Below are 22,386 nucleotides of genomic sequence, written 5' to 3'. Positions count from 1 at the left end.
CAAAAACAGCTGAAGTTTCAAGGTAGAATAAGAGACGGCGGGGAGACATTAGAAAATTAGAGGCTGAGCTGCAGCTGAGGACGTGTCGTGGCAGCAAAAGTGAAAGCAGATGAAAGATGATTCACCTTTATTTACCCTGGCTAAAGAGAATCCCTCGTTGGAAGGAGGCATTAGAGACAGTTCATCACATTTGAGGATATAAGTCATCAAAATGGATAAATAATTAGTTGGAGATGGATTTACAACATTGTCGGTTAAATCTGAGCTTAGTGCCTTTGAAAGAAGGCCTTTGCCTGATGTGAAGCATCCATACTTGAAATTACAATAACTCCAATGTTGCACAAATGCAGCATCAGCTAATGCCAATGAGCTCAACACTTCCACCAGAGAGGTTTCAATTAACGGCCTTCCAACAAATACAAGGACAAAACCCCTCATCTTCTTTCTACGCTTTTAATGTGAAACAACTTCACTAAAGAGAGTTGTCTTTTTCTGATTCTGTTCTTGTATATATAAGGTTTGTGCATTATCCTAAACTAACCATGTAAGACTTTATGATTTTCTTCAAATATTGAGCGAAGTGATTTCAAACTGTTGTCTGCAAGATTCTTTGTAACTTTGCAAGGACAAGTTCAACAAAAGGAGATTGCAACAACACAAGAGGTTGTCAGTCAAACATGCTTCAAGTGAAGAAGATGGTTGAAAGAGTAGAATATATAGTGAAGACACAAGTTTGTTAGTTCCTTCTCTCTAATCGACCAAACGAAGCATTCCCTAAATTAGTGCCCCTTCTACTGCCTGCAAAACATCCTTATACTTACAAATCGGTACCGGCAAACATTTAATAAAAAATAGTGCTTTAGATTAAAATATGTTTGGTAATTGTTAAATAATCGGGTTACTTTACGTATATGACAAAGTATGATACATAACAGATGTAACGAATGTAACTTTAATGTGCTCAAAGCTGACTGGAATCCTGATCTCCCACTCTCCTGGGTGGAAGTCAATAAGTCTGTCGCACTTATTGTAATTATCACGGCAACCTTTTTTTTTTTGTTTTTGTTTTTTTGTGGCTTTTGCCTTTATTTATAGGACAGCTGAGGATAGACAGGAAGTCTGGAGTGAAAGAGTGGGGGATGACATGCACCAAATGATCAACAGACCGGGAGTCGAGCCTGCTATCAGTGCGTCGAGGACAGTAGCCGCGGTGGGGCGCCTGCTCTACCAATTGAGCTACACCAGCTACACCCTGTCTCTGCAACTTAAGGTCGAGGTGAAATGAAAAATGTCATTTTAATCCTTTTAGATCACATCCCCGGTAATATTGTGCATCTATCTGACAATATAGGCCAAAAAAATACAGAAAATCAATTTCTTCGTATTCTTATATCAAAATCTTCGGGTAAAACTAAATATCACGCGTGCTTACGTAAGGTAGCACCAAACAATTTCAACCAATCAATCTGCAACATTTAGCCGCAGAGCACCAAGAACACTCGGTCAGTTAGCTAGCTACTGCGCTGTGGAGAACGTCTGTCTACGCCCACTTCTCAGCGATCAAATCAAATCCCTCTAATGATATGTCCCGCCTGCACGTCCTGTTTCAGTCAGAACTACGTCACGATACGGAAGCTAGATACTCTCGAAATGCCGTCTCATCTCGACTTTAAGGTTGCTTCCTAACTTTAAACGCACACATGAATTGTAATGAGCTGTTGCAAAGTGACCGATATATAATTTAGGTAAAGCTTTGTCACAGACATACGCCGTCATGATCGCCAGTGTGCATCTTATATTCCGGTTGGTCTTATATTCTGGATTTTACGGTAAGTGTAAAGTAAGTAAGATGCAACACGCAGCCTAGCTAATAGCCTAGCATAAACACATTGGCTTATAACTGCTTGCATGTGTACATACATGCATAAATTTGCATTGTAGCCAGCATAGAAGCATGCTGCAGACATGCGCGCACAATTATGAACAGTCTGTCTATCTGACACATGTGACTGCAAACTCATACTTGCACACAGACTCCACCCCTAGTGGTTCAGTGATTGGCCTACTTAGAGGCAGGGCAGCCCACTGGCAGATTTGAATACAGGGAAACAGAGGAGGGGAGGGATGGACAGAGAGGAGGAGGAAGAGAGGGAGGGGAGGGGAGATAGAGAGGGGGGCGGTGCACTAGTTTGCCCCTGCTCTCTCTCTCTCTCTCTCTCTCTCTCTCTGTGTGTGTGCCGGGTCAGGATGGAAAGGCTTACACAGGCAGGGGAGGAAACATGTCATGAGAGGTGATGACACAGAACCGGAGAGATATCCAAGTTCGCTGCTCGCCGCCGCTTCTCCTCACGCTCCTGCTGCTTTTACTGCGTCCCACAGAGGAGAGAGAGAGCCAAAGATAGCCTCCCGTCCTCCTCTCCCCACCACTCTCTCTCTTCCTCTCTTTTTCACTTTGTTTGTGAATGATGGGATTTTAATCATGTGGAAGGTAAGAGGAGGAGGAGGAGGAGGAGTGAGGTTTTTGTTGTGTTATGCATACTGTATAAGGGGGGCCTGTCTCAGCGGGAGTTTGTATTCCTCGTAGTTTACTTAAGTGCGAGTCTCTGGGGGATTCCCGCATGCTTTCACCCTCCATCTCAGCTCAGGCTGTATTCTCAGTGGAAATGAGGAGTGGAAGCGATGAGTGGCAGTATTGCTGGAATGATAATGATAGAGCAGTGGCTTCGGGACTCGGCCAATGAGTGTGGTGGAGCCATCTGTATCCTGGTGTTGGAAAAACTTCTTGTTTCTACAGGGGTCTTATAATGCTTATATTATTATAATAGAGTATATGTTTGAGCCTTTTCAGCGTTAGACAAACTTTTATTCTGTTTTATTCTCAGTTTTAAGTCCCTCAAATGCAGACGTTCATAAAAAAGTAGATCCGGATTCGTGGATTTTGATGAATGGTTGTTAAATAAAAGAGTTTGTGTGCACATGTGTGTGTAAAAGCGTGTGTGCGTGGGTGGGGTTACATCGCATGTGAGAGTCTGTTTTGTGTGACCCAATTTCAAAAGAGCCACTGTGTGTTTTGGTGCTTGCTTGAAGCCCAAGACGCATAAAGACAGGAGACAGTGCCTTGAGGGATGCTTAAAATGTGTGTGTACTTGAGTGCCGAAAAGTGTGCGAGTGGCTTAAAAGGTCCCGGTGTGTGTCTTCAGTGTATATGTTGTTGTTCTTGGAGTCCCCCCAGAGGTCAGATTATTCAGTTTCGCAGCATTTCTTGTGTGCTGAAGCGTGTTTGCTACATATCTGTTCATGAATGTGCATGCGTGTCATGTGCGCAAAAGCGTGTATGTGTGACAGCTGGCTAGCCACGGGCTCAATGCTACTACTGATCCTTGTCACCTGCTACAGGGGAGGGGGGTCACAGGGCTCAAGGAAATCCAGGTCTAGTGGTCTGCGGGACAATGGGGAAGTCAAGGAAGGAAGGCAACTGTACTACAGCGGCAGTGCTGAAGCAAAGCAAAGCATTAAATAGGAGCATGTGCAACTTCTGCTGGAGCTTAATTGGATTTAAGACTTTAAAAAGTTTTGGAAAAGCTTGAAAAATGGTCAAATGTGTCCATAAAAAGTTGCTTTTATAGACTTTGAATGTTTGAAAGTTTCCCTCATTTGCTTTGACAAATAGTGCGCAGGACAGGCTTTGTCTGAGGTTCTGTCTGTAGTCGTCACGATGCAGACCAATATAGCAACAATAGCATTGTTGATGTTTCTTTTCCTGTTTCCCCTGACACGTTTCAGTCGCATTGTCAGCCTGGGCGGCCTCCAGAAAAGCATCTTAGCTCTCTTGTTTTGTCAGCCTTGACGGTGATTGACTGTGGGAACCACGTAGATAAATATAGCTTTGGCGGTATTGTCATTTCTTTTCCTGCGTGGGGGCCACATCTGTCGCCGTGTTTGTAGGAGAGAAAGGTGCATTAAACACAAGGTTGCTGCTTTAGTGTTGGAGAGGATGTCTCAGGAGAAGTTTGCTGTCGCTTTCAGACAGCGTTAGATCGCCCTGTTATCACACCAGCATGCAGATTACATTATAAAACGAAGAGGTATAACTCATGACACTCTTATCGCTTCCTAATTGGTTAATTTGAGCTTCAAAGTGTCAGCAGTCACTTCAGACGCTCCGGGGCCAAACTGCTAATTGCTATCTAAACATCCTTCAAAAAAGGACAAAGACAGACTGGAATACTTTTTTCCCTCTCATCCTCCCCCCTTTTTCCACTCCAGTTCAGTACATTTTATTCACCCCAGTGCGTTCTTTAATCATCAACCGGGCAAGATGAGTGTAATGTTGCCATGGAAACTTGTGACAATGAGGACAATCGGTTCAGTGAGACTTCACAGCTTGTGGAGAGGATAAGTGGTCACTAAACTTTTCCGACTTTTTTTTACCGCTGTCAGGAGCCTCTACAGCAGGCTGCTTTACACATTTAAAGTGTGGTATTACGTAAACTATAAACATGGTATCTGTGTACATTTTGTACTGTATGCTTTCTTCTCTTATCTTATAAATACTTTTTAGAAAAAAAGGCAGGAAAACATTATTTTAATACTGCTACTAGTATCAGAAGACCCAAAACATGTGGTAATGGGCTGCACCATAATACAAAAAAGTGACAACTTTTTTCTCTGCAATATTTATCGCTATATTAAAAAAAAAATAGATAAATGTGTTTTTATGTACATAAACATTTACCGATCATACATATTATTTGGGACTTTAAAGTCTTTTTTCTTCTAATAAAACAAAACCTCTCTTCTACTTTTAACCGACTTAGTTCAGCGACTCTGACACCCGTGTGAAAAAGTAGTTCAGGTGGAGCGACACGTTTCGCCACTTTCTAAAAGAAAGCTCACTGTATTAGAGGTCTTCACAGGTCCAAAATGTCGTGCCCGAACCCGAAGAGACCCAGAACCAAAAGGGACCCAGACCCACGCAAAACAAAGATATGTCGGACCTGTCTTACTTAATGTGATGTAGTCTTCTCCCCTGTGCCTGGCCGTGCGTATAATCCATCCTCCTTGCAAAGAAAGTTCATAAGTTTTCTGTTATCCATGTGCTGTTAATAAAAACAGCAATGCTAATCTACTTCAGATTAAAAGTCCACTTGCCGCCACGCAGACTGATGACAAATGCGCCCCTCGTTTAGAGGCAGCATTAACGTTTTGTTGCATCTAGCATAATAAAGATAACCTTGACTATTTGTCCTTTTGAACAATAATGACGATGACTCTTAGCCACGGCTGCTAACGTTAGCATTTCTAGTTTGCGATCACCCGTGTTGTCCGAGTCTGACCTGTGATCTGACCCTTCACTTCCTGAGCAAAAGCAGCGGGAGCACTCGCTCGGCCAGGTCATTGCTGCCACCTTGTGGCCACAGCTGCACTTTGCTTGCACACTTTTTCATCATGACCAGTGCTTTCTAATCACGGCCGGGTCTTCCCGAATCCACTCGGGTATTACACATAATGTTGAACAGACCCGGACTCGTTACAGAACAAGTCCTGACCTGGAACCGTTTGCACACACAAAACGTCTGGGTCCCGTGTCCTAGGGTTCTGGACCTGTGAAGACCTCTAGTGCGCGCTGCAGGTGTAGCCGCTAAAAGTAAATACTCTGCGGCATGTCCACTCCATTACCAGCCCGTATCTACAGGGTTAGCGAGCACCGGGACAAGGTGCCTCAGCATGCCTGATAACGGAAATACACACACTGAAAAGACACCATGTATAAAAAGCCTGCCTTGATCATCCTGCTAACATGATCTGTGACGACAGCAGCGTTCCGTGTTTACAGTTTATAGGCAGGTGACACACAGACTCTGCATGCGCAGCAGTCAGCTCACTCTGTGCTCTCATAAAGAGCTGCACTAACGTGATATCAGACGGTCTTTTGTTGTGGATTCGTGATGGAGAACGAGAAAATGGCCAGTCCTCCTTCTGCACCAAGCATCAATAAAGTAGCAGCCTGACGTGTTGCAGTTAATTTGCCTCACAATCGCACGTCCTGGGAAACAATAAATCAGTCAATCAGTCTAACAGAGATTCAATACCATAATCACTAAGCCCCCCAAACATCAGCTTGTTTCTTCCTCTCCAGAACAGAAGCCTACACAGCAATATGAACTACTTAGGCGGCCATTAGGAACGACATAGCTAGTGTCATTTTAATTTAAGCTGGAAAAGGTCAGGAGAGCAGTTCAATGTTTAAAATCAGGCTTGACAACTACAGCGGACACAGGAAGGCAAAGCTGTTGCTAAGGTTACAAGTAGGGTTAGGGATGTGCGAGTCAAAGAGCTGACAGCTCTGAAACTTGTTTGTGTGCTTCAAGCTCCCGGGAACAGCGCCAAGCTGTAACAATATTACATAGTGGTTAATTTGTGTACTTACAACTTCCTGGTCCAACATGGCACAAAAAGGTCTTTTTCTGCACACAATCACAGGAAAACGAGTGTCACAAACCCATGAATTGATCAATTAGGTCCAAAAACAATCAGAAGGTCTGGAAGAGCTGCATGATTAAATTTAATCTCCATTAATGTTAGCGGCATGGAAGTCGCCAGTGCGCATGCTCCATGGGTGGTAAGGCCGGTGGGGGATTCAAGCTCTGGGTAACTGATTCAGGTGACTCGAAAACCTGACTCTCAATATCTCTAGTTAGGATTCCTTCTCCTTATTCAGTCAGGCTGTACGACAACGATAGCAATCATATCACATCCACACAGGGTCATTAGTATGGCCTACAGCGACTATAATAATAGTAATATTATGTATTAGTATTAGTATTATCAAAAACTGCCATACCGCAGACATCTAGCACCCTTCTTCACGCTTGACAGAGGAGGTGTTGTACAAAAGGTCACTCACGTTTTCTGAGCGCGCCCGAATGCAGCATCCCCCCTGAAACACGGCAGTGAGGGAGACATGCCCGGACTTGTTTACTGCTCCTACTGCGGAGACATCAGTGATCGCCTACTGGCTCTTTTTATCATGTGTGCGTCCATGAATATGTAATTCGTTTTTGCACTGATGTTTATGTTACTCTCTGTTAGCGTCTGCTTTTACTGCGAGTGTATTTCCGGCGTGTTTGATGTTGTTGCTGATATTATCGTGCTTCCCTAATATGTATATATTTTTACCTGACTAGAATCATAGGCGTTGGTATCACTATGTCAGTCAATCAGATGGAATCAGTCAATACTCAGGTCTGGGTTTCAGAAAGAGTGTTAGAGGCTGGTATTCTGATGACTTTCTTGCAGAACTTACTTGTTGTTCATTCCCTGTCCGTACGGAACAAAAGCACTTCCTTTGAATCTTCTAAAAGCATGACCTTTAACAGTCTGTCCTTTAATAATAATCACTGATTGTGTGCTGCCTGGTAAACAACCTTTCACAGGTGTCAGACACCGCTTGGTTTTAATTATTTCTCCTCAGACTGCGGGTTTGCAGATACGTCGCAGTCATTTGATATGCATCGAGGGTTTTCGGTTAATCTTCCGCAGACCTGCAGATGTTTCAAAAGTCGGGTCACATCGTTCCGAGATATCCGCCGCTTGAGAGGCCCTCCAGGTTCAATATCATCGTGTTTTTTATGACATTCCTTCCATTTGGATCATGTCAATTCTCACTTTGCTCTGAGAAGTCACACGCTTCTAAAGCATGTGTAATCGTAAGCATATGAGAAGCTGGTCGGTGTTATGACATGCAAGGTGTAGCTCTATGAGGAAGGGTCATTTGAAGGCATGCTCGGGTTAAGCTGAGGTCACATGTGCAAAGAAACGGGATTCTTGTGGGAATAGAACTCCGAACTTACTCTTTGACGACATTGTAAAACATACCTTACAAATATGTTACAAAATACACACTTGAAATGCTTATTTCCTTCCTACATGTTGTAGTTAGAGTAAGAGTAGAGTAAGAGTAAAACAAACATGATAAGTTGGATATTTTTGCCAAAATATTCCGCTTCAAATCCTTAAATCTGGCTCTTTCAGGCATCTCTCTTGCATCGTCCCTGTATGAGTGAAGCAGACGCTGCATGCTGTTCATACATGCATAAACTAACATCTGAAACCGGCTCCCCGGGGCCGCTTTCATGCTGAAAACATTTCATTATCCAATCAGAGTCGCAATGATAATTTCGCACTTTGGGGAATAACCTCTATTTAATCACTTTCATGTCCGCTAGGGGATCCTAAGCACATATTTTGAGGCAACATTAAGGCGTTATAGGATAGCTGTGATCATGAAAGGAGGCATTAAATAAATCTGAAGTGTTTTAAAGTACTCCATCCCCCCGGGTAACACTGTGTATTCAATGTAGCATTAAATAAAGGCATGCGAGTAAGCGACAGAGGAAAATACTTCCAGTTTCAGTGCAGTTATTTCCACAAACATGATGTGTTATTCAAGATACAATAAGCCATTTCTACACCTAATATCCTAGTCACTGAGTGTTTGCCTGTGTGTGTATCATGGCTGCAAAGATCGTTCACCCTGATGGAATACGCCCTTGACATCCCCAGACTTGTTTTCGTCCCGCATAATCTCCGGCCCCCAAACATCACATCTAATTTCACATGCGCCGCTATACCCAATCTGGGTCACACAAGCAGACAGACCCTGCCACACACACACACACACACACACAAACCAAAACCCACAATCACTAATGTCAGCCTTTATCATAATCACTAATAGCCGCGGCATCCCGGACTATGACTAGCCAATCCTGTTAGGTGTGACTGACCGCTTCGGAACATGAAAGGACGTGATTGGTCACGGCTAGTGTGGCAGGAAGCGGATTAGGGATCAACATGGCATGGTGTCTGGAATCAGACAAAGACGTTGTGTGCATGTGTGTGTGTGTGTGTGGCAACAGTTTGTGTTGTTAACTTGTTAACCATGCTGAGAATGGCGCCTCGTGCTGTACAGCTGAGGGGAATTTAAAGGGAAAGAGGAGGCAAGATGAGAGGAAGGATGCGAGGGGATGAGAGAGATTTTGAAATCCTATTCCGCTTTGAATTCGACATCTGAAGCTTCTTTATCACCCGTCTAAAAGTGGACTTTTTTAGCTTTAGCTCAAGGTATTTGTTTTTAACACAAGTGAGCCTACACTTTCTCTTCCTCAGTTGTAATTGGACTCTTATTTGCTTCACCTGCAAGCGAGTTAATGCTGAGCACTATAGAAAAACTTCCAGCTCTTGCTCTGCATGATTCATCACGTAGTCAACTTCCTACAAGCTGCACTCAAGACAAATATTTAGCAAGGAAATGCTGTGGGAAAATATTTTGACTCTGCTCCACAAACAGGGGAGCACACCACAACTATGTCAGCGCACGGTACAAGATACAATCCTTTTTAGTAATTCAATTTGTAAATGACACTCCGACCTTGGCAGAGGATGCATGACCCTGAAAAGACAACTTGTCCTCACTGACTGTGCGGGGTCAAGGGGTTAATCCGTCATCGTGTGCTATGAAAGCAGATTATGCTTGTTCTGAATCGAAAATCCCATAAGCGGTCGGGAGGGGGATCTTTCTAAATTCTTCGACAGAATGAGGGAGGTAGAAAAGGTTTAGACGTGGTTAAATATAGAAAGAGGGTCTTTACGGAGGAAACACAAAGAAGGTCGAGGTTGTGTTTTATAATTCACAAAAAGTCTCAATTATTTATTAAGTTTTTAACTAAAATGTGAATAATTGAGCACTGGTTCTGTCTGTGTGTGCTGGCTTTGAGGCAAAAAAACTGCCCTGGAAATTGCAGCAGAATGGTCCTTAATTCAAACCCATCCCCACCAATATGTTTACATAAAAAGCTTGATATAAAACAATGCAGAGTGACCAGAATGCAACAGAAAATCAAACAGAGTCTATAACCGCTCATGTCACCTTAAAATGCTGATTAAGCTGAACTCAATCTGAGAGCAGCAGAGATCTAGATGCTATAAAATATGCTCCATTGTAGGCAAATTTAGCTCAAATACGTAGCCTTCACATTAATAAGAACACAACAGCTTCACCACAATATGAAAAAGCATCGAACACAGCCGGAGTGCATACAACAATAGCTTTGCCTGAATATTTAAAAGAGCACTGCAAACAAAGTTTGAAGCGTATCACAATAACTTCATCAGAATAACAAGAAAGGAGTGATCAGATTATTAATCGGGCACTGCATACAGTTATGGTGCTTATAATAATAGGCCCATGAGAATATGAAAAGAGCGCTGCACAAAGCCAAAATCTGAAGTATATCACAGTAACTTGTTCAGAACGTGAAAAGAGCACCGCAACAGTGCACAATAGAATAACTTCCCCAGGATATGAAATGTGCGCTACTCACAGCCGTAATACTTAATCAGTTTCTGCGTCTTACCTCTGTGAAGTAAACAAGCCGTCGTGAGCGCTGGTGGTAGTGGTGCTCGCTGGAGAAGCAGTGGCCGTGATGCTAGGAGCTATTGGTTGCCTCAGCTCTGGCATGTCTAAATAGTATAGAATAATACATTCATTATTATGTCAAAACTGCACTGCAAAACTGCATGACAATTTGAAGAAAACATGGCACAGGTGAAGTGCTTACTGCAATAACTTCATCAGAATATCAGAGAATACTGCCCAGCAATGGTGGATGATATATTACCCTATGACTGTATATAAAGATGGACAGCTGCTCTCATTGTGCGAAAGTGACGCCAAAATAGCCCCTGTTATAGGAGCTGCCATCTTGCGATGGTGATGGCTTTGGAGCCAGAGTCTGCATGATTATAACGAGCTATAATGACAGAAACCATGTTTGAGAAAAAATTATTTGGGTTTTTTTTTTGTAGTTTGACTCATGTCCCATCTGTTGACATGGAGGAGGCAGGCTTTGTGACCTATACTGCAGCCAGTCAGCAGGGGGAGCTCGAAATGTTTTGGCTTCACTTTTAGGGATCTGTCATGTCGTCAATCTTTTTATACAGTCTGTGATATTACCTCATTACGATAAGGGACATGCACAGCCAGTCAGCCACAGTGAATATTATAAATTCACCAGAATATGCAGGAGCAGTGCACATAGTGCATATTATAGTATGTTCATTAGAATATAAAAAGAACAGGAAATACAGTCATAGTATATGGCAATAAATTAAATGTCTTACCATCGTGACGTTAACAAGGCGACGCTGGCGCTAGCAGCGGTGCTTAAGCCACAGTAGATACATCTGCAGGCGCCTCAGCTGTTGCATATATCCAGGATAAATTAACATTAACATTAAATTCATTAGAATATTATAAGTCGATGCACAAAGCCACAGTGCATGTTACTAAAACTTAATGAGAATTTGAAACTGAATTGCACAGGCAAATTACAATAACTTCATCAGACTGTAAGAGAATACTGCACAGCCATGGTGAATATTTTCATAAATTCACACACGGATACAGTGTATATTATAGTATGTTCATTAGAATATGAAAATGCCACGATATATGGCAATAAATAAACATGTCTTACCATGGTGGAGTTAACAAGCTGACGTTGACGTTGGCTGTAACATTAGCGCTGCTAGCTAAAGCAGCATTGCTCGTGACGCAAGTAGCTACATCTGCGATGGTCTCAGCTGTGGCATATTTAGAGAATAAATACATTCATTAGAATATTAAAAGTGCACTGCACAAAGCCACAGTGCATATCACAAAAACTGCATGCGAATTTGAGAAAAAGAATTGCACAGGCGACGTGCTTAATACTATAACTTCATCAGAATATGAGAGAATGCTGCACAGCCATGTCATTAGAATATGAAACGCGCACTACGCACAGCCACAGTATAAAGAATAAACAGGCTAAACATGTCTTACCCGTGTGAAGTTTGAAAGCTGACGAGAGCGCTACGGTCGCGCGCTGCTAGCAGACGCAGAAGAGCTCGTGACGCGTGCAGCTCCATGTATGGGGTGGCTTCGCAATGGTATTTTTCGGAAATCATTTCGGAAATAAATTAAATTACTACTTATTATTACAACAAAGAAAGCTGCCTTTTTTCAATACTATTCTCTGCCTCCTCTTCGGCCCCAATTTAGTTTTCTTTAAACCAGGTGTTGACGATAATCGGCTGAACTTCCGGTTTCCGCTTTCGCTTAACTATTAGTGAACTGTTGGTTGATTTATTGTTCTTTTTTATATATATTATATAAATATATTTAGTTATTGCTGCGTTGGGCTGCATATAAGATGTAATTTCAAAATCTTTATTATTAATAATATTTTAATTTTTTTTAAATGCAGCTAAAGGGCCCTGGTCAGGCGCTTCTTAGGGCATTTAGGCAATTTGCAATGGCCAATCCCTGACTGTCTAGTATTCGAGATAATGAAATATTTGCAAATAGTTAAAAATAAATTCAAGTGGTTAAATGTCCAAATATACTTTTATAAGTCATGGTCACCTTCACTTTCTAAGTCCAAATTCTCACCAGACGGGGTTATTGGACATAAAATTGGGCCATTATGAAAAGTTGACAGGCAGATATCATCATGTTTACACTCTGCTTCAGATGGTTTGCCCTCTTTCACTTGCTTCCAACATTTCTCTGTGTGTGTGTTTGCTATTTTCCGCCTCCTGTGAGTTAAGAGAGAATTGGAACAGCACAATCATACTGTGACACACACACACACACAGACAGAGTGTATGCTGATTGTACGAGCCAGGTCAACGGGGATGACCTACTTCTCGGTTCTGCTCCGTGGACTGCCACAGCCGCTCACGTCAACTCACCGAATGGAACCCTCCGCCCACCCAAATGTGTTTTTAAGGGGGGGTTAAATGTCTTTTGGCTGCTTATTATAATCTTTTTCTGAGTGCTTTCGTGTCACATCATTTACCAGGAGTGATCTGGCGCTGGAAATGCTCCCTGCTGCCAGGGAGGAAGTATAACTTTTTCAGCTCAATTTGTCAGGCGATGGAGTAGCTGAATATTCATTTTGATGAAAAGCTGAAAGAAAGTAGTGAAAGAAAATTCCCCCTGAGGAAAGCGGACACTATGAAGCTTCTACTGGTAAATAATTAGACGAGGAAACTTTAAGTTAAAGTCAAAATTATTAACGATTATTATAAGCAAATCAGCATTATGGGTGGCTTCATGCATTATGCAGAGCTGCAGAATCCACTCCCTCGCCTCTGTTTCTGTCCGGAGCGTGCTCTTGTCAAATCACTTTTTAGAAAATGGAAAGAAAGAGCCGCTATGAAAATTTTAACAGCTTAAACTATGAGTGGAAGGGAGAACGGTGACCTCCTCGGAGTTAATGAATGATTTAGAGGAAGTGGAGCACAGACTAATGTGGAAGTCTGCCCGAATGTAAACAGGAAGAGTTGGAAGAGGCGCTTCATTCACTTCCAAATTGCTTCATTAAATTGTTTTTTTTAATTTCATTGAAAGCCGGGAGACATCCTTAAAAATATTAAAGGGGATGTTTCATTTCCTGGCTGAACAGTAAAGGTTACACGCTGACATTTAAGGATCAAAGAGGGGTTTTTTTTTTCAAAATAAAAGCACCATACATTTGAGTGTAGCATCAGGGCAATGGCATTCGTGCCCTGCAAAAATAGGAATGTAGCATTCTGGACATCTGTTGTGCAGTTGTGTAACAGGAGGGAGGCAAAGGGAGAAAAAGAGAGGACGCAGATACGGCAGGAATGTCAGGATGATTAAAAGAGGAGCAGCTCTACTATGGGTCCTATAATGCGCATCTTAACACATCCTATCTGTCGGATATTATTCTATCTGTATGGGAAAGATCACAGAAATTGTAGCCTTAAAAATGAAATATTCAGTTAAAGTGATGCATGGTGTAAGTGCATGCTAAAACGTGTTCAAATTGACCAAATAGGCTGTAATGTTTCCAGTTTTTAAAGCAAATCAGAGCTGCTGATGATACACCAGATTCCATGCAGCGACAAATAGCTTCAAAAGAAGCAAAAGAAACATGCCCCTGTGTGCAGTGGTTTCTACTTCTGTAGAGATTGAGGCCACAAAATGACCCTAGCATCCAGGTAACGAGGCATCCTCTCTGTTACGTCACACTTTCCCAAGCTAAGAGCCGCCGATCTATCACCACGTCCTTCCAACAAGCAAGCATGCAACTTTCACATCACATTCACTCACACAAAGTGATAGAGGCCCTTGTGTCACCTCAATCTGTACAATCCACCTGTTCTCTTTGATGCTGGAGAGAGTGCACTTCCGTCATTGACGTGTTTGCATAAGCCAAGACTGAAAACCTCTTAGTTTCATAACAGCCCTCATCTGGCAATCAAGATAACGGGAGTGCACCACAATTCCTGCAAACGCCATTGATTTCATTCCATTGGAAAACTATCTTTGCACGTTGAAATCACTGGAAACGTCAAGAAGAATGTGACAATGAAGTGTGAAATCTGCTCTCACGCAAAAGCTGCAGGGAAAAGAGAAAGAGGACAGTGGAGGATGCTGTTACTCTGCTTTGCATTGCCCCCCACTGAAAAGTAGCGGTACTGACTATTCAGTGGTGCCAGCACAGAAGCCGAGCGTTTCTCACACAGTTGCAGCTCTGACAGACATGAAGCACAGCGGGATGGTGGGAAACATAAAACAACTTTCCTCCTCAAGGCTGCAATCTCTCTTTTTCTACACTTCTCCTCTCCCTCAGTCACACTCTTCCTCCTAATTCCTCTGTCACCTTCCTGCACGGTTCAACAGTGTCACCTATAGTGTGCTGAGAGGCATTTCACCCTGTCTCACCTGCCTATTCGGATTTGTTGGACTGTGCATGTCTATGTATGAGCGTCTTTGTCAGAATGAGTTGGATTTATTCTCTTTATCTGTTAGCGCCTGCAGGTTCCTCTCCTGTCAAACACCAACTTGTCAGCACTCCATCAATGTCAAACTTTCCCGGCTTTGTCACGGACTTTGTTGTCTGTACTTTCCGCGCTTATGTAAAATTATGTCTGCTGTTTATGCTGCTGGGCCTGGCTTTGCACAGGGACAGACTGCATAAATGTATGTATTCAAATGTGCTTCAAAAATACAGTTGTGCATTCACGATGCACAATCCTTACATGCACATTCACACAGACTCTTTTATCTCTTCATTTTGATGATCATGCTCTGGACAAAGTTAAAGCTTAAGATATCAACACGTACATTTCTGCATCATTACTAACTAAACTATCCATCACCTTGCACCTTGCATTTAAAGCTGCATTTGTTGATTATTTTAGGTCCCTTTATTAGTTCTGTTTACATCTAAACCAGACATGAGTAAATTACCTATGAGTCCAGATTCCTTAAAGGGCCAGTTCACCAATTTTCAACCTCAGTCCTATCATGCTATTACAGGGAGCTAATGCCATTATGGTAGGGGAAAAATGCAATTTTGCATTACCTGCAGAGATCCCGTTGGGCCGTTCCTTTCAGTGGGAGGGGCACAATGCACGCTGGGTGTTGTAGGAATGTGGAATGGGTGAAACTACAAGCTGTTTGTACAACTTTCTCCACAGCTATGGCGCCAATTTCAAATATTATTGCTTCTATCGATTACAGAGAACACCAGCTTTGACTGAGGGAGCGTTCACAACAGCCTTGTTTAATCCGATTGAACCAAACCCTGGAGCGTTTGTCCCCTCGGTGCGGTTCGTTTAGTTGGTGTGAACGTCGGACCACAGTCTGCTAGAAAAGACGGGTCTCGGTCCGTTTCCATCGAACCACGGTCCGGTTTCATTCTGGTGAGAATGTAAACAGACTTAAAGTAGGACCAAAAAACAGGAAACAAACCATAAAACTGTGCAGTGTAGTTTATGGGTGCTGACATTTGCAGAGACAAACAGCGAGATGAGCAGAGGACAGACGTGGGGGAGCAATGAGGAAATAGAAATATGGGCTGACCAAACAATTTCACAAATGCTTGTAGAAACTCACGAGAACACGGAGGTGTTCAAAGTGTTCAGTGAAAAACTAAAGGAGAGTGGAACTGATTGACCTGTGGAACGGTGTCAGTTAAAAGTAAAAAATAAAACATTAAAGTCCACTATCATGTTGAGTGTGAAATTCTGACCAATCAGAGAGCAGTTTCCCCGCACATCAAAACTTTTGGTCTGCTGGTAAAAGCCACCATGTGAACACAAACCAAACTCAAGGCAAAAGGTGTGAATGCGCCCTGACAGTGGCTTTTTCCAGGGGCACATTGCTCCTTTAATTTGTCTGTTTGTTGCTTGGTCCCACCTCCTTTTTTTTCTATGTATGTATTTAGTTGTGCTTGGTTCTTATGCGGGCTGCACGGTGGTGCAGAAGGTTCCTGGTTCGAATCCTGGTTCTGTCGTAGGGGGCCTTTCTGTGTGGAGTGTGCATGTATGCGTGCATCCCTTCCAGGTACTCCGGCTTCCTCCCACATTTCAAAGACAGGCTCGTTAGGTTAATTAGTAACTCTTAATATTGCCTGTAGGTGTGAATGTGAGCGTGAAAGGTTATCTGTCTCTGTGTGTCAGCCCTGTGATTGTCTGGTGATCGGCCCAGGGTGTACCCCGCCTCTCGCCCAATGACAGCTGGAATAGGCTCACGGCTATATAAGTTTGACCTCTTATTGCACTATAAAGCTGTTTTATTTATGCATTGATTCTAGTTTTTGTTCATTTTAAACACGCACACAGATCACAATCCAGTCCTGCAAGTGATGTCACTATTTGTTGACAACAAAACTCTGCAAGCAGAATGCTGTTTGAATCTGCAGATGTAGATGTTTCCCTTAAAGGAGACATATCTTTTAAATGGATATTCTCATATTTTCATGGGTTGCACATTTCTGGGTGTTTATTATTCACAGTGAAAAAGTGTAAACTGCACAACTCCGATATTTTTAAAAAGGTCACCTCTGAAACGGGCCGTTCAGAACGGCTGCAGGTTTCTACGTAGAACCTTGCTTTCGCTTAAATCGACCGATCGTCATTCACCGTCATTCACCTCAGGCTGCCTTCTTGCACCAGCTTGTAGTCGAGTCAAGATTTCAGCTTACCATTCCGATACCTCCTGGTGATTCTGGCTCGTACACACAAGGCCGAATAACTGATCCTAGAGCAGCCATGAGTTCTACAACTTTGGAGCAACAGTGCGGTGCGGCCTCCAAAGACTGTCTGACCTTTGAACTGCAAAACGGCTTGCTCTTTTCAGGAGGAAGGAGAGGCTGTAAATTTAAAATGAAACAAACTTTACCAACTTGATTCTAAAGCACGTTAGAATAAAAGAAAATTGATTGCAGAGCTAAAATATGTCCCCTTTAAATGAAGGTGCCGGTTTAGCTGTAGAGAGGCACAGTTCTCGAAGCAGCGGCCCTGGGTTCAACTCCGACCTTCCGCCCCTTTGCTGCAGGTCATGCCCACACGCTCCTCCCTCATGTCCAACTCTGTCCACTGTCCTATCCTATAAAAATCCTTTATATTTATCTTTTATATCTATTAAATGTGATAGTAATCTGCTTTTCTCTTATTTTATGGATGCTTTAACACAGGAGGGAGTGATGGGAGAAAAAAGGCTTGAAATTGGAGACCTTTTATGGGCCAATGGAAAACTCCCACTGCTGTATAGGTTTGCTGTGTGTGTGCCGAATTCATCTGCGTCTTCCTAGTGTGTTATGCTGTATGATGCCACAAAGAAAGTGTTTGTTTGGCCTCCTGCATTTAATTTGCCTCTCAGGAAATATAAACACCTGAGGGAGGAGCTATGGACCTTTAGAGAAGCTGTTGTGTGTGCAAGAATGAGCATCAATGTGTGTAGACATATGTGTAAGTGTGAGAGCGTCTCTGAGGATTTGTCGTGTTTGCAGTCCCTCCAAACACTCCGCCATTTCTTTTCACTTGAAGCTTGTGATTGCTGAATCACTTCCATCTTTCCTGCTCAATTTCATCCCTCTTCATTCACAAAATGTGACTCTTCCTTCCCTATTCGTACACAAAAGATCAAAGTTTCTCAACTCACTTTGTAATAAATCTAAAAAGCGCTGCATTTTTTCCCTCCATCCGTTTCCCGGAGCTCATCTGGGCTGCAAATGACTGTTTTTCACTTGAGGATGAAAGGAAACCATGCATGAAGATGGCGAGAGAATGAGCAGGAGGGGTATTGTGAGTGCGGTGAAGTCCACTCGGATGCACACGAGCTTTAAGCTCAGCAAACAGTGACATCTGCTGCAGGAAGCTCACTCCAGTGCTTGCAGAGGATTATTTCTTGCACAGAAAATGCATGCATTTATATAACTTTATTTGCATGTAGATAAATATTGATTATCTCTATAATCTTTCTTCCTCTCCAAAAAATGCACTTGTTTTTTTCTTATGTGTTTAATATCTTCAATAATTTCCCTTTTTGTTGTTTTCTTTGCATCTGCAGTGATTTTCTCACAATGATCTCGTTTCCCTCGAGCGTTTGTTTCGCTTTGAATCTAATCTTGAAACTTCATTTCGTGCTGAAAGTTTCTTGCTGCTACAAACTCTCCTCACTTGATTTATTCGCAGCCCTCTGGCAAAGCTCATCAATAAAGAAGGAACAAAGACAGACAGAACTTCCGTGCAGCGCAAAGCTAACTCTCGGACGGCCTGATAACACTGACTTCAAGATCCCAGACACACATTAAATGTTTATATAATACTTCCAGACAGTTTTTAATTGAATAAATTATTAAGAAGATGTCAGAAAGCTTCCCCACCTTGGGAAATCTTGACTTCTGGGTGTTTTATGCAGATTAAAGTGTTTGTGTTTCACTCTAATGGGATAATCTCCGACTGCATCACTTTCAAATCAAACTTTTTGTGATATTAAGACAAGACCTTCTAAAAAATATACACTGCAGAACGCACAGGCTGCTCAAGCTAGCTGCAGCTGTCATATTCAGCCATGCACACACCTGATCTTACGGCAGCCGCTGCTTTACATGCCTATCTTTCTCAGCAGGAAGTTGTGTGTATGTTGCATTTTAATGCTGTAGATGTTCAACTTTATGCACTTCAATGTGGTTAATCTGCAGCAATCAGTCCACATTTCAGCAAATTCATTCAAACGCTTTCGCAAATTTGCCCAGTCAACCTATTTCCCCCACGGGTGTCGACGTGTACATCATCAAATATTGATCGTCAAAGGTCTGCAGTGCTAGAGACAGACAGCTGATGCGTTCAAATAAGGCTCTGGGTGCGATCGGCCCTTTTTTATGAGCTCCCTGATCCGGCCTCAAACTACAGCGTCTTTAATGAGACTCTGCAGTGCATCCATAATAACAAATCCAATACCAGCCGTTCACTTAGCCAGATCCTGGCGCCTTTAACTTTCCCACCAACCAGAGGCTCTGTTACAAATGTGAGATAATAATCACCGTCTCTGATCAGTGGTTTTATACAAGCATAGCACCCGAAACAACGTGTGTAGATTATTCTTTCTTCTTACACCCCTTTCCCACCAAAATGAGCGCATCAACGCAGACCCGGGAAGACCCGCTTATAAATGTCGATTGTCTCTCTTCCCATTGCCAGTGGAGTATACTCCTTCCAGTCTCTTTTCTGCTGCGTCACCGTCTGACATCACAAACAATCAGTTGTCGCCCTGTCGCCTTATTACTTCTTCTTCACCTCGCTGCCTTGCCAGTGTTGCTGCATCTTGCTTGATACAAAGAAAAAATTTGCCGTTGTATGTTGCTCTTCTGCGTCATAGCATCGGGGATTAACGTGTCAACCCAGGTTTTGGGTTCCCATCATTGCTGATGGGAGCTGAGGCGATACCCGGGTCTACAGTAGAGTCATTTGGCCAGCGGCTTTTTTTGACCAGTGGGAGGGGCTTTAGTTTCATTCATTTTATTTGTCATTTTGACACAGAAATTGACAAATTGAAGCTTTTTGGACCGTCTGTAGCTCACAGTGGATGTGGCATGTGTTGCACAAAAAATGCCCGAAAAAACATTGCAACTTTAAAAAAATTCGGCCGCAAAATCAGGCATTTTCGGCGGCAAGAATCACAGAAAAAAAACACGAAAGGCTGAGCAATGCATCATATACTTGTGGCTTGCTGTCCTAAAATTGCACTTCGAATGAACGCTTTTCCTTTCCTTCATTTATCTTGAATAACAGGAGTGTATGAAGGGACACTTAAACTCTAAGTTAAGAAAGATTGAGAGATTTGGTACCTGAAAACGAGCGTCCAAAGCTGTCAGACAAACAGTGATGTAAAAGGTCAAATATCTTCCTTGGAAACACAAAAGGGTCGAAGTATAAAGTTGCATAGTTGCAAGTACAAGTGCAGCGCTTGTGTAAATGTGCACAGTAACATTGGCCCAGACACAGTGGCAACACGCAGGGTCAGACGGAAGCGTCGATCCAGCTCCTCTGCGGGGGGATAAATGGACATGTGCGCTAATTACCAATTAACCACAGCTGTGCCTGCAGCTGCCGCTCCCGCAGCATCAGGACCACACAGCACTCTGCCACATCTGTGCTGAGAGTGGAAATATCACATATTTTTATCCTCCGAACTGGAACAAGTGTTTTATTTGATTTCATGACACAACACAATCATTTTTAAGGCACCAATTTACCCCAGTTTTCACACAGACTTAGAGAACGACAGTGTCAAGTGCTGGATTCTTTCAGTCCACTCACTGGTCTGCTCCAATGAGATATAAGCCCTCCAAGAAAGCAGTGAGAGTAAGCTGTTTCACACCATTTAACACCAAATCCCTCTGCTTTCTTTCCCCTTTTCTTCCTGCCTCCCCCTATCTCTCTATCTGTCTCCGGCCTGCAGACAGCTGAGCGGCTCTTCTGGATTTCGCTGACGCTGCGCCTGGTCCCGCCTGGCCTCCTCTGAGCAGGATGGAAACTCTGGAGTCAGAGCTGACCTGCCCAATCTGCCTGGAGCTCTTTGAAGACCCGCTGCTGCTCCCCTGCGCCCACAGCCTGTGCTTCGGCTGCGCCCACCGCATCCTCATCTCCCACTGCGCTACCAACGAGTCTGTTCAGAGTATCGGCGCCTTCCAGTGCCCCACCTGTAGATATGTTATTTCCTTGAGTCCTGAACGTGGATTAGAAGGACTTAAGAGAAACGTGACATTGCAGAACATTATTGATAGAGTCCAGAGGGCCTCATCTTCAGCGGGGCTACCTCTACCGCTGCCTGCGCCCCACAGCGGGCCCAACTCTCCCAGCGAGGAAGGGAGCAATCGATTGGCGCTGGTCCCAGTCAGCGCCGCCATGTCCAGCCCGGGGACGCCTCCCGAGCCGGTCCAGTGCCAGTTCTGCGAGCAGGACCCGCCACAGGACGCCGTGAAAACGTGCGTGACGTGCGAGGTGTCGTACTGCGAAGAGTGCCTCAGGGCGACTCACCCCAATAAGAAGCCCTTCACCGGACACAGGCTCATTGAGCCCATGCCGGACTCCCACCTCAGGGGGCTCCAGTGCCTGGAGCATGAGGAGGAGAAGGTGAACATGTACTGTGTCACTGACGATCAGCTCATCTGCTCGCTGTGCAAACTGGTTGGACGGCACAGGGACCACCAGGTGGCAGCGCTGAGCGACCGCTACGAAAAGCTCAAGGTAAGCACGGAAGTTGATCTTTTTAAATAAACTGGCTTTTATTGAGTGAACTAACCTCTCATTAACCTGCAGCCTTTCACATCAAGGTTAGAGAGTCCTTCCATTATTATTCCAACACATATAATGAATTTTAAACTTTAATTTTATGCCGCTCTGCAGCATGAAATTTCCTGTTATCCTTACCCAGGTATCTCACTCAATTATCAACTGAGATTTTATCATCTCCTGCCGACTTATTATCTCTCCTGAATAATTAAGCAATTAGCATAATCACTACTTTACGCCAGTGTGCCGGGAGGGCATTCAGAGACACGCACACACGCTGGATGTGAGAGTCATTAGTGACGAGGTATGGCGTCTTCAATGAGGTTGCAGGTTAACAAGCGCCGATTGCCCGCTGGGCGTAGGTGTGCTTAATTGAGCATGGCTATTAGAGCGTGCTGGTAATGGCCATAGAGGCAGCGTGTGTGTGTGTGTGTGTGTTACACCAGAGCTCGGGCAGAAGGAAATGTGTCTCAGAATGTCCACAGGAGGGTTTTCTTTTAGTATTCTTCTGCTATATAAGCAGCACTTTTCTTAAAGGGCCACTCGCTCATTTAGTGTTTCACATCTGTTAAGTTTGGGGACTTGGAGAAAATAGGAGAGAAAGGTCTGAATTAAAGGACCAGAGCTGAGATAAACTAGCTTTAAGTCCTCACAAAAGTGCCGCATCCTGGACCTTGGTCACTTTCTTTAATGGGGGCACGGCGGCAACGAACAATAGGGCCTGAG

General features: G+C 43.4%; 1 protein-coding gene across 1 annotated transcript in view; it reads left to right on the top strand.

Moving 5' to 3' along the window:
• Positions 1–2,292: 2,292 nt before the first annotated feature.
• LOC138603392 (E3 ubiquitin-protein ligase Midline-1-like) overlaps positions 2,293–22,386 on the top strand; it is a 48,859-nt gene continuing 28,765 nt past the window's right edge. The window contains exons 1-2 of the mRNA XM_069675142.1: positions 2,293–2,488; positions 20,828–21,615. Coding sequence (XP_069531243.1) covers positions 20,896–21,615 — 720 coding nt within the window. The 5' untranslated portion in view covers positions 2,293–2,488; positions 20,828–20,895. The remainder of the gene's footprint in view (positions 2,489–20,827; positions 21,616–22,386) is intronic.

Source organism: Semicossyphus pulcher, unplaced genomic scaffold, assembly GCF_022749685.1.
Source record: "Semicossyphus pulcher isolate SPU_LCO1_2020_fin unplaced genomic scaffold, fSemPul1.0.p SCAF_24, whole genome shotgun sequence".
Taxonomy (NCBI): domain Eukaryota; kingdom Metazoa; phylum Chordata; class Actinopteri; order Labriformes; family Labridae; genus Semicossyphus; species Semicossyphus pulcher.
The sequence above is the reverse complement of the archived record's forward strand: the minus strand, read 5'-3'. Positions and strand labels throughout refer to the sequence as shown.